The sequence below is a fragment of the Coregonus lavaretus genome (assembly GCF_964263955.1).
Source record: "Coregonus lavaretus genome assembly, contig: HAP1_SCAFFOLD_1838, whole genome shotgun sequence".
In the NCBI taxonomy this organism is placed as follows: domain Eukaryota; kingdom Metazoa; phylum Chordata; class Actinopteri; order Salmoniformes; family Salmonidae; genus Coregonus; species Coregonus lavaretus.
The window spans coordinates 42398-54996 of record NW_028165232.1 but is presented as its reverse complement, the minus strand read 5'-3'; the positions used below and the strand labels follow the sequence as shown (position 1 = coordinate 54996).

The window sequence follows — 12599 nt, the reverse complement described above, 5'->3', positions numbered from 1 at the left end:
GCCCCAGCTCCTAGCCCAACCCTTTTACCCCAGCACAGCCCTTCCCTGGTCAGTGCCAGTGATGGGGTCCTCTCTTCTTCTCTCGTCTTCTCCGCTCATTCTGGGATCTGTAGGGCCATCACTGCAGGCTTGGTCTTGAAATATTGGTTGAAGCGCAGCACAGCATACCTGCAGGAGAGATGGGGGGAAAGGTGGAGGGAGAAAGAGGGAGAGATGGGGAAGGAAGTGTTGAAAGTGAGCGGAAGAGAGTTTTAAACATCGATTTTGACTTAATGAGAGCACCAACTATCCAATAGCAGCCCTAACAATAGCCCAGACAGCTCCCATTGACTGGCTGTTAAACTGTCAAGAGCAATATGTCATTCATACAGGCAGCGGCACTGAGAGTGACCGGGGGGACAGCTCTGTCGTCACTGCAGGACTGATTGGGTTGCAGACACTGAAACCACCAGGGTCAGTTTCAACTCTGCAGGCCCCGAGGAGGGCAGAGTCAAGACAAGACCGCTCTCACTCTCTACTCCATCTTTCCTTTCTCCCACTATTTTCTCAGGCCCTCTCTCGCCTCTTTCTCTACCGGTCTGCTTTCTCAGTGTGTGTGTTTGTGGAAACTGTGTGTATTGGAAACTGTGCTGTACCACAGAGTTTGACTATGCTGCTGGGTTTGTCTTTCAGTCTGTCACCCACATTAAAAGATCCCTTTCACTCACATGCACCACAGGCAGACAAGCCAACCAACAGCTTTTAACATCACTCCACAGGGGACCATTACACACACAAACACACTTACCCCAGGAAGTCAAAATCGATGGTGGAGTACTTTGCCTGGATGAGTGCCCAGAAGCCCCAGAAGAAGTGTGATGCCTACAGAAAGAGGTCAAAGGTTAGACAGGGTCAAACCAATACAAGTTTCAGCCCAGCATCTACCAACTCATCTGATGGTGAGAGAGACGATGCGGAGTGTTCCTCACCAGGGCAAACTTGTTGACCTGTACGTAGAGAGTCTCCAGCTCTCTGTCGCTGACCTCCTCTCCTTTCTTAGTGGACAGTTTGTACGCCTGCAGATACACACGCAACCACTCCAGCTGCATCTCACGGCTAGGATACAGCCCATAGTCCAGCTCACTCATACCTGAAAACACACAGGTTAACACACACACACACACACACACACACATATTATATACAGTGCATTTCCAAATGTTACATTACAGCCTTATTCTAAAATTGATTAAATCGTTTCCCCCCCCCCTCATCAATCTACACACAATACCCCATAATGACAAAGCAAAAACAGGTATTTAGACATTTTGGCAAATGTATTCAAAATAAAAAACTGAAATATTACATTTACATAAGTATTCAGACCCTTTACTCAGTACTTTGTTGAAGCACCTTTGCCAGCAATTACAGCCTCGAGTCTTTTTGGGTATGACGCTACAAGCTTGGCACACCTGTATTTGGGGAGCTTCTCCCATTCTTCTCTGCAGATCCTCTCAAGCTCTGTCAGGTTGGACGGGGAGCGTCGCTGCACAGCTATTTTCAGGTCTCTCCAGAGATGTTTGATCGGGTTCAAGTCCGGGCTCTGGCTGGGCCACTCAAGGACATTCAGAGACTTTTCCTGAAGCCACGCCTGCGTTGCGTTGGCTGTGTGCTTAGGGCCGTTGTCCTGTTGGAAGGTGAACCTTCACCACAGTCTGAGGTCCTGAGCAGGTTTTTATCAAGGCTCTCTCTGTACTTTGCTCCGTTCAGCTTTCCCTCGATCCTGACTAGTCTCCCAGTCCCTGCCGCTGAAAAACATCCCCACAGCATGATTCTGCCACCACCATGCTTCACTGTAGGGATGGTGCCAGGTTTCCTCCAGACGTGACGCTTGGCATTCAGACCAAAGAGTTCAATCTTGGTTTCATCAGACCAGATAATCTTGTTTCTCATGGTCAGAGTCCTTTAGGTGCCTTTTGGCAAACTCCAAGTGGGCTGTCATGTGCTTTTTACTTAGGAGTGGCTTCCGTCTGGCCACTCTACCGTAAAGGCCTGATTGGTGGAGTGCTGCAGAGATGGTTGTCCTTCTGGAAGGTTCTCCCATCTCCACAGAGGAACTCTGGAGCTCTGTCAGAGTGACCATCGGGTTCTTGGTCACCTCCCTGACCAAGGCCCTTCTCCCCCGATTGCTCAGTTTGGCGGCCAGCTCTAGGAAGAGTCTTGGTGGTTCCAAAATTCTTCCATTTAAGAATGATGGAGGCCACTGTGTTCTTGGGGACCTTCAATGCTGCAGAAATTTTTTGGTACCCTTCCCCAAATCTGTGCCTCAACACAATCCTGTGCCTCAACATACGGACAATTCCTTCGACCTCATGGCTTGGTTTTTGCTCTGACATGCAATGTCAACTGTGGGACCTTATGTAGACAGGTGTGTGCCTTTCCAAATCATGTCCAATCAATTGAATTTACCACAGGTAGACTCCAATCAAGTTGTAGAAACATCTCAAGGATGATCAATGGAAACAGGATGCACCTCAGCTCAATTTTGAGTCTCATAGCAAAGGGTCTGAATACTTATGTAAATAAGGTATTTCTGTTTTTTATTTTTTATAAATGAGCTAAAATGTCTAAAAGCCTGTTTTCGCTTTGTCATTATGGGGTATTGTGTGTAGATTGATGAGATTTTTAAATACATGTTTTATCCATTTTAGAATAAGGTTGTAACGTAACAAAATGTAGAAAAGTAAAGGGGTCTGAATACTTTCCGAATGCACTGCATACACACACTGCATGTCATGTCTAAGATACAGCCCATGTATCTCCTCTTACCGGCAAACTCGTTGAAGTGGTTCCCGATGTCAAAGGCCTGATAGTTGTAACTAGAGTATTCATAGTCTATGAATCGGACATGGCCTGGAGAACAAGGAAAGGTTGGAATTAGTAACATTTGGATGATGTTATAAGTGGATGATGTGAGTTTGTGGATGATCATCTGGGTGATGTTCTAAATTGATGACATATCTCACCCTCTTTGCTGTTGTGGATGATGTTCTTGCAGAGGAGGTCATTGTGACAGAGCACCACAGGAGAACCCAGCTGAGACAGGTGCTCCTTCATCCACACCATCTCCTGCTCCAACACTGCCTGGCTGGGCACCTCCTGCTGGATCCTGGAGAGATGGGGGGAGACAGGAGGAAGGGAGAGGTAGGAGGAAGTGGGGAGTAGGTTGCCCCTATTGCTAGTCTTTATCCTAAAAGGATAGAGTTTAAAATCAGACACGGAGTGTGTGTGTGTATGTATACACTGTGTAGAGTCAGAGTGCCCAGTGGAGCAGTGCTGAGGGGAAAGGGCCGCTCTCCTGTGGTAATGGGCTTAAAGGGTTAATCCAGAGTTAGCCTGAAGAGAGGAGAGGAAGATTGACTGACTCCCATTGTGTTAACTCAACCCTCTATCCAGGGACTCCCACCTCTAACCTTCTTCCATTAGTAGTACAGCAACAGCTAATACTGGCTGGACTGCTCCATACTAACAGTAACCTACCACCAACTGCTGCTGCTCCCTCCCCATGGCCTATCCCCACTGAGGTCCATCTACCCAGGCCACCTCTCGCCAACAGAGCCTCAACCAGCTTCTCCCTGCCTGCCCAGTTCTCTGCTGTTGGCTGGGTATAGGAGCAGCCAGTACCCACCCACAAGAAGACAGAAGCCTCCTCTGATAGTGCTGGCTGGGGCACAGTTGTTGAGTCTACGTGTGTGCGTGTTTGTTTGTACAGTGCAGGCAGGCAGGCTGAATGACGCATTAGCTCGCTACATTACCCAGGCGTTCTAGGCTTGCTGATAAGTGGTATGCAAACATCTGTTATCCCAGTGCATACCTCCGCCTCCCTAATCCACCTCTACCCTGTGCTGTAGTTATGATCACACTTATATAAGAGCCTGTATAGAGGAATTAATAGCAGACCCAGGCAGACACAGCCATTGAGGACAGGACTGGGAGACAGCTGGCCAGCGCATGTATGAACAGTAAACCGTTTTAAGAAAATACCTTATTGAGTAAGAGGGCCAAAGTGTGTGTGTGTGTGTGTGTGTGTGTAACTTCAGTCTGGTTTCTCTACAGTCTGTGTGTGTGTGTGTGTGTGTTCAGGTGAACTGGTACAGAGTATTGTGTGTGTTCAGGTTCCTCTTACCTGGCGTTAGAGGCTTGCTCGGTGAACTCGGTGGCGACCAGAGAGAAATATTTCCTCATCTTGATCCACAGGTTGGGTTTGGGGATGCAGCCGTTGTGTGCGTGGATCGCATGGATACGAGCCATCTCCCTGGATATCAGTCTGAGGACACACACACACACACACACACACACACACACACACACACACACACTACTCAATACTCATCATTCTGCAAGTATGATGAAATAATAGACAACATGCTCATTGCAAAATGACTCCTATCCCCCAAAATATGTTTGTGTCCTGCATCCTGTTCTGATCAATGAAAAATAAATGTACTTGACTGTTATCTGACCTTTTTCTGGTGTTTACTATACACAGTTTTATTGTAGTTCCATGGTGCAGCCAACAGGGCTTAGTACTGCCTAGAGACTCATCAGTCCCTCTGGACTCAGTAATAGTCAGCTAACCTCTCTGCTGGTAGAACAGGGGAGCACCACACCATTGCCATGTTCTCTCTGCTGTTAACATGGAACTCCAACTAAACCCTAAATCCAGCAGAGCAGACAGTGAGAGGTGCGACAGGACCTGAATGAGTGCACTATAAACTCCTAGCTATCTATCTCCTCAAGGAGCCTGTATTGAGGGTATGTATATTTACACATCAAAGCAGGCTTTCCCTGCAGGCTAGACAGATACCAGGATCAGCTTGAAGATGGTTTTCTAGTAAATGTCCTCACCTGAGTAAAGTAGGGTCCCTGACGTCCTGTGTTCCGAGAGCGTCCCCCTGCATGAACTCGTAGCAGAGGCCATTCTGGAAGGTGCAGTAGAGGCGTGGCGCGCAGCCATTAGCATGTAGCACCTGGAAAGACATGCAAAGGATTAGACACAGATGACCTCATAAGACAGACCAGGAAGTAGCCTCCATATGGGTCCATGCACAGGGAGTTGAACTTCGCTACCAGTGTAGATGCACTTTGTTCCTGAGTTTGATCGTGAAATGCTCTGAAGTGTCAAATGTGTGAACTGTAAAGTGTGTGTGTGTGTGTGTATATATATATATATATATATATATATATATATATATATATATATATATATATATATATATATATATATATATATATATATATATATATATATATATATATATATATATATATATATATATATGTGTGTGTGTGTTTGAGAACCAGGAAGCTCTTGAGAACGTGTGCGCGCACCTGGAAGCTCTTGAGTTCGTTGTCTCGGTCGACGATCAGCTCCGTCTTGTTCCCGTACACACGCACCAGAACCACGTCTTCTGGATTGGCATCCACATAACAACCCACCAGCTTATTAGTGGTCCCATCAGTGAAGAGCTGAGAAAGGTAGGGAGTGATTAATACAGCAAAATACATCAGTAGGGGCAGCAGGTAGCCTGGCGGGTAGGAGCGTTGGGCCAGTAACCAAAAGGTTGCTGGATCAAATCCCCGAGCTGACAAGGTACAAATCTGTCGTTCTGCCCCTGAGCAAGGCAGTTAACTCACTGTTCCCCGGGCGCTGATGACGTGGATTTCGATTCAGGCAGCCCCCCCGCACCTCTCTGATTTAGAGGGTGTTGGGTTAAATATGGAAGACACATTTCAGTTGAATGCATTCAGTAATACAACTGACTAGGTATGCCCGTTTCCCAACAGTGAAGGTATAGTTTAGTTGACTCTACTCTAGTTTACTGTCACTAGGTCATTTGAGGCACAAGCCTGTCCTTGTGAGGAATCATATCAGGAAGCGTAGGCCTAGATGACCATGAGAAGGTTGAGGGAGTCACAACAGTGATTTCCTCGAAGGTCTGACTAGCCTATCTTGTGAGCTGAGATAAGACACAGTTACAGTATTATGGGTTACACTGAAGCTGGACAACTGGGCCAAAGGGCAAGGGCTTTACAGCTAGGCTACTTGTTTAACGTCTCCCAGACAAGGAAGCTGTTTGCATTACCAGTGTGAGCCACTTCATTCAATGACTACTGTTGGGGGAGAAAGTAACACACAGGAACTCATGGTCTGCATCTGTAGTCTTTAGTTAAGTGTGGCTTTCTTTCCCCATCTCCTTTCCAACCAGTTCAGACCATTGAGATCCACCCAATGGCTAATAACTGACCATATTCTGGAATGTGGACAATCCGGACTAGTGATTTGACAGTCAGCAGATATCCATCCCCACAGCTAGAGACCACAGAGCGACTAGCCCTATACACACTGGCCCTCTCTCTGGCCGCCCACCCCTACATAGCTGGCATTCCCAGCATGGTTGACCAGAGATGGGCACATGGGCACCGTGTTATGACCACACACACGTACACCGCTTTGTGACTGCTTTATTTATCCCGTGACAGTCTACACATACCCAGAACACAACGCACCACTAAGACCTGTGATCATCGTGCCCCAGTGTGTGTGAGTTTCTCCATGTGTCACAGGCAATAAGCTCCAACACAACTGGGGTAATTATTAATGAACATTCTGTTTTAGGTGACATGTTCTTTGAATGAGAACAAAACGTCTGCATATCTTAGTAGGCCATCACTTTATTGTGGCTACGCTTAAAAGCTTTGGCTCAAATGAAAACCTTCTCCAGAGCATTGATCTTCTCTGTTGAGACTGAACCCTTCTCTCAGTTTCTATCCATTGATGAGGCCATTGACAATCAAACACGCAAAAGTTACGAAATATCTCTTGCACACCCACATCAGAATTGGCAGAAGGCCACATGGCATTAATGTGTGATAATAAGCAGGTCAAAGGTGAAGGGAATGGGATGTGACTGGGGTGTCGGTGTTGGCAGGTTCTGGTGTTTGTAGGGACAGAGGGCAGGATGTTTGGGACTGGACACTAGATATTTACAGTAACAAAAAGCACCCCGGCCCCCTCCCAATCCTGTCCAGGTGGCTCAGTCAGTTCCAGTAACCCCCCCTCCCCTCCCACCTTCACTGCTCTCCAACTAGTTTCTCTCTCGGTCTCCCAGCTCTCCGTCTCTGTCTGTCCTCCCAGTCTCGCTCAGTTTGTCCTCCATCTCTCTCTCTCTCAGTTGGCACGTGTCCATGTCTGGGGGGGGGCTGTAGTGGGTTACAGGGACAAAGGCAGGGGGACAAAGCCTGTTTGGGTGGCTCCCATTGAGAAAAGCTGTGTTGGGAGGTCAACAGTGTCACGTTCTCAGTCACAGGGCAGCAGGGGGGGACAGGGAGGGACTAGACACACACACACAGGTAAACATTCAGCTGAGACACAGTCACATTCTGGCCTCAATGTACAAAACAACCCAGAATGACTGGGTAGTTAGACATGTGTAAGTTTGTCAGCACTAGTCGAGGAGTGGGAAGTTAGTCTCACTAGCAAGGCCCTAGAGCTGGGAGATATGGCCAAAAATCCAGATTGTGATAAATTGACACATTTCTCACCACAACCATAAGAATTTGCCGACATCTTTGTGCATATTGGCCTATAGGCTACATTATTCACCACCTGAGGAAGTGGGAACTCAAAACACTTAGCTAGATTGCTAACTCTAAATATGACATTGTTGCTAGATAGATTGATCAATTAGACTACATGGCTATCAGTAAATGTAGGCTAATGTCCTACAAAAACGTTCCAGAACAACAGCAGTTGCTTTGAAAACTGCATTTTTCCCGCAATAGCATTTTTAGCAACAGTCATGCTTGTGCTTCTCAGAATGCATCTCTCCCTCCTCCGTGCGCACAGTGGGGAGAGGGAGTGAGAGTCAGCAGTCGACAGCCAAACAGGGACAGAGATACTTTCATAGTAGGAATCAACATAATGCATATGCCATTACTGTTGACCAAATAATGGTGTTAGAACAATCTACAGGAATGTTGTGTAGCAAAATCACAGAAAATTACCGATGTAAACGGTGTCGGGTAATTTCCGGTTTATCGTCCCAGCTCTACAAAGCCCGAATGAAACCAGTGTGTCATGTAGCATGAGTGTCATCATCATACGTCACATATCAACACATTGCCATAAAACAGCTGACACTTTGTCAAGAGACAAGATTCACCCAATAGCAGGCCTACCTACTGCTTAGTGCCAGTGAATAATGCATTTCCCCTTTCCCCTACAGGAACCCTAAACGTGGCAGACATCACACACAGTCATTCACACAAACAGGGTAATAAATAGACCTAGCTTGGTCTATCAATGGACATCAACTCCAGTTGGTATGGAGATGAGATGAGATTGAGGTGTGTGTGTGTGTGTGTGTGTGTGTGTGTGTGTAGTTGAGGTGAGTTGTGTCTTATGTGGGTGTGTGCGTGAAGCCAAAAGTTAGGAGTGTGTCGGGGGTCAGGAGTGAGGCAATTATGGATGGGGATATGACGTCGTCATCGGACAATGGGTGACTCACAGGGTACTAAAATCCTCTGGACACGCACACAGTTTTGCCACTACCCTGTCCATCTTATCTGAGAGGAAAGCTTTCAAAGTTCCTGTATTTACATGAAGCTATTGAGGCAGTGGGGAATGCAAATGAGATAGCTAGCTAGGAGATTTTGACTGTCCACTCTGGTGTTCACTTGATAAATTATGATATTCTGATCAACTGTGAATTAAATGGAAATATTTTTGCATAGATATCTTCCTTAATATGTTGTGAACAACGTGTGTAAATGTTAACGTCTGATAAATCGTTTGTGAGCATGTCTCTCTGATATCGAAGGAGCTCCCTCAATCAGTGGGGCCAGAACCGTTTGATGCTTCTGACAACCACTTTTCCTGCTCTCCTGAAAATACTGCTTTCACATTCGTCCATTTAGAGGTGTTATCTTGTCCAATCATAAACTATTTGAGTACCAACTCAAAGTATACAAGTTGACTGACTAGGAGGAGTTTTGTGGAGAAAACTACATTCTAATGAACATTTTGCTATGCTGCTATCAAGATTTCATGCTGAATTGTTGAAGTGATCGTAGATTTACCACAAGTAGGTGAACAAGCTGTTTAGCTAGCTAGCCACCGTTAGCTAACTGAGGGAGAGAGTGGGGCGTTCTGCTTGGATAAGGCGGAGATGTTCTCTCTCACTGAGCCCTTCGTCTCCTGCTCTCGTTCTATCGATTTGGTGATACTAAAATAAACTTTAATACATTTAAACCTGAGGTTCTTTGGAACATGCAGCAATTGAGGCAGCATTTAGAATTGAACCTACGACCGGATATTAACCACAGATTACACAAATTGTAATTTCAGCAATGGTAAGGCCTTCAGACATGAAATATGCACTGTGCTTCTGAGAGTCTTGTTTAATTTGGAATCAGTTCAGTTCTAAAAGCAATCAAAGGAGGGAACATGGCATCAGCGGGCGACTCGATACTGAGTTTCCTGAAGTCCCAAACGGAGATGTAAGTCATGTCCGAGGACCGGGCATGGAAGTGGGCAGATGGCGAGAAGCAGCGAGGCAAAAAGAAAGGCGCGAGGTGCAAACCCGAACCGACAAATACAAGCCGAGTACTTTCTCCTTTGGGTCAAGTACAGGAGAGAAAAATGCATGTTACGTGCCAGAAGACCCTGACCAGTCTACAGACTGAACTTGAAATTGATCCTGACAAAAGTGAGGAGAAAGGACCTGCGTCGTCAGGTGAGGTGAAGGCTTACGAGCAACCCAATGATCAGGAAAATGCCAGATATGACTCTGGCCCAGGGGGAGTACGATTCATGGAAAAAGTGGATCCATGCCTTTTGGCCGATCTGTTTGTGGTATCAGACTGGGTGAAGAAGGAGATGGGTTCTGTCAATTCGGTTAAAGTATCCAGAGGTGTGTCTGCTGCTTAGAGGGAGAGGGCGCTATGCGTTTCGAGTCTCGGGACGAAAGCAGTGTCCTACTTTGATCTCCGGAGTAGAGCGCCACTGAAAGGAGTGATAACTGGGGTGGGGTTGAGTGTTAAGGTGGATCAACTGAAGTTGGGGATACCTGGTGTGTGTGATGCATGCCGTTTGGTGCGACGCAGACTGAGGAGACCCTGTCTGTCCTGAGTTTTGATGCAGAGTGTTTGCTGGATATAGTCATGCTAGGGTATAGAAGTTATCCCGTGAGAGCATTTTTTCTGAACCCACTACTCTGTTTTAGGTGGCAAGTTTATGGTCATGTTGCAGCCATTCTGTATGTAGGATGGAGATTCCAAGGTGTGAGAAGTGTGCAGGAGAGCATAGGACAAAATAGTGTGGAGTTTTGAGGTAAAAAGTGGAGTTTCAATTGTGGGGGTGCGGATCCAAAATGTCCTGTGCAAGTGAGACAGATTGACATTTCTAGGGTGAGAGCAGTGCAGAAAGTGTCATATGCTGAGGCAGTGAGGAAAGTAGAGGATGGTGGGCAAATGGTGAGGGAGCCTGAGAGGATCCCTGTGACTAGTAGGCCAGTACAGAGTGACCCGAACAGTTTGTGCTTTAGTAAGGTTGGCTACTTGCCGTTTATTGCTATGATCATTAATTGTACAGCACAGATGGAAAGGAAATCCAAGAAGATTGAATTGGTAGTAGCAGCAGCAGCAGAGAGGTTTTTGGGTATCAGAGATTGTAATGCAGAAAAACTACAAGCGGTTTTGAGAGAAGGGGTTGTAGCCTCCCAGGCCGATGGCCTGGTGTAAGATCTGTTGGGGCCAAGTAGGGTTTTTGTGTGAGAGTGAGAGAGAGAGAGTTATCTATCTAGGTGCAATTTATTTTCTTGTGAACAAATGTGTAATGCACTTTCCAAACTGTGAAAGGCAGCAATACGCAACAAAGCGTCTAGTCTGCCGGAAAACCACACGAAGAAGGGAGAGGTATGACTTTTCTGTCAATGTATCCATGGAACACACAATACAGACACGAATATTCCTTTTTGATTCGACCTAAAGACTCCAAGGTTGGAGTAGTGACAGCTAGCTAGTTAGCTACTGGCTGCTACACCCAGGACGAAACCAATCTAACGTGGTTAACTAGCTTGCGAACACCACTAGCTTTGATCTCAGCTTGAATAACTGCAAACTAAGTAACTAAATACAAGAGAAGCCAGTGTGATGCACGAAATACATGTTTTAAATGTATGCACGGGACGAGGAATATATCAAGGGCCCTGGACTGGTCTAATAGTTATGCTAACTTTAGTTAGCTATCTATTGATGATGATGTATTGGCGCATCATTCAGTGGAGAGATGTCAAACTTACCTTGGTCTTGACATGGTTTATGTCCCACGCTGGCCGAAGCTGCTTTATCAGCTTCATTGCCCCATCGGTTACGTTATGTTCCTCCACGAAAATCGGGAATTTTCGAATTACCGGCGACCCCACAGGCACGTGTATTTCCGTCTCCATAATGTGGTTTATTTTCCGTTTCGAATTCTTGACAGATATTTCTGGAATTCGGGACATAAAAAAAAAAAATATATATATATAACAACAATTGTTTGTGAGCTGGTTTGTATAAACGGCTAACGTTAGCTAAACCATGGGCTTATCGGTGGTTAAAGGAAAGGATGCAACTACCGGTGAGGTTCTCGTCGTCGCTTTAATCATACTTGGCACCGCCCTCGCGTAATCATCTGACGCTAGACGCGCGTAACCGCGTGCTCGGAGCAAATCAAATCAAATCAAATTTCATTTGTCACATGCGCCGAATACAACAGTGAAACGTTTACTTACAAGCCCTTAACCAACAATGCAGTTTTAAGAAAGAATACAAAAAAGAATGACAAAAAAATACAATATAAAATAATATAAATAAAGTAACAAATAATGAAAGAGTAGCAGTAAAAATAACAATAGCGAGGCTATATACAGGGGGTACAGGTACTGAGTCAATCTGCCTGGGCACCGGTTAGTCGAGGTAATTGGGGTTATATGTACATGTAGGTAGAGTTATTAAAGTGACTATGCATAGATAATAAACAGAGTAGCAGCAGCATAAAAGAGGGGGGGGGGGGGGGGGGGTACTGGGCCATACGCACTACCCTCTGTAGTGCCTTACGGTCGGAGGCCGAGCAGTTGCCATACCAGTCAGTGATGCAACCAGTCAGGATGCTCTCGATGGTGCAGCTGTAGAACCTTTTGAGGATCTGCCAAATATTTTCAGTCTCCTTAGGGGGAATAGGTTTTGTCATGCCCTATTCACGACTGTCTTGGTGTGCTTGGACCATGTTAGTTTGTTGGTGATGTGGACACCAAGGAACTTGAAGCTCTCAACCTGCTCCACTACAGCCCTGTCGATGAAAATGGGGGCGTGCTGGTCCTCTTATTTTTCCTGTAGTCCACAATCATCTCCTTTGTCTTGATCATGTTGAGGGAGAGGTTGTTGTCCTGGCACCACACGGCCAGGTCTCTGACCTCCTCCCTATAGGCTGTCTCGTCGTTGTCGGTGATCAGGCCTACCACTGTTGTGTCATCTGCAAAGTTAATGATGGTGTTGGAGTCGTGCCTGGCCATGCA

At 46.1% G+C, this 12599-nt stretch overlaps 1 protein-coding gene across 1 annotated transcript; it reads right to left on the bottom strand.

The window, feature by feature from the left end:
* LOC311116101 (ethanolamine kinase 1-like) lies at positions 1-11658 on the bottom strand. The gene is made up of 9 exons (XM_084191229.1): positions 11343-11658; positions 5371-5508; positions 4888-5009; positions 4166-4306; positions 3006-3148; positions 2809-2892; positions 969-1129; positions 788-861; positions 1-168 (listed from the first exon to the last, which is right to left on the bottom strand). Exons 1-9 carry the CDS (start codon positions 11544-11546, stop codon positions 96-98), a joined length of 1140 nt encoding a protein of 379 aa, XP_084047355.1. The 5' UTR covers positions 11547-11658; the 3' UTR covers positions 1-95.
* Positions 11659-12599: the final 941 nt, after the last annotated feature.

What these genes read in the sequence shown, in the direction of transcription:
- LOC311116101 (XM_084191229.1), bottom strand. Translation starts at nt 11,546, where the DNA reads ATGTCCCGAATTCCAGAAATATCTGTCAAGAATTCGAAACGGAAAATA. An exon ending in ACGAACTCAAGAGCTTCCAG is followed by an intron (nt 5,010 to 5,370) that starts GTGCGCGCACAC and finishes ATGTCTTTCCAG; the next exon opens with GTGCTACATGCTAATGGCTG. An exon ending in CCACTTCAACGAGTTTGCCG is followed by an intron (nt 1,130 to 2,808) that starts GTAAGAGGAGAT and finishes GTGTGTTTTCAG; the next exon opens with GTATGAGTGAGCTGGACTAT.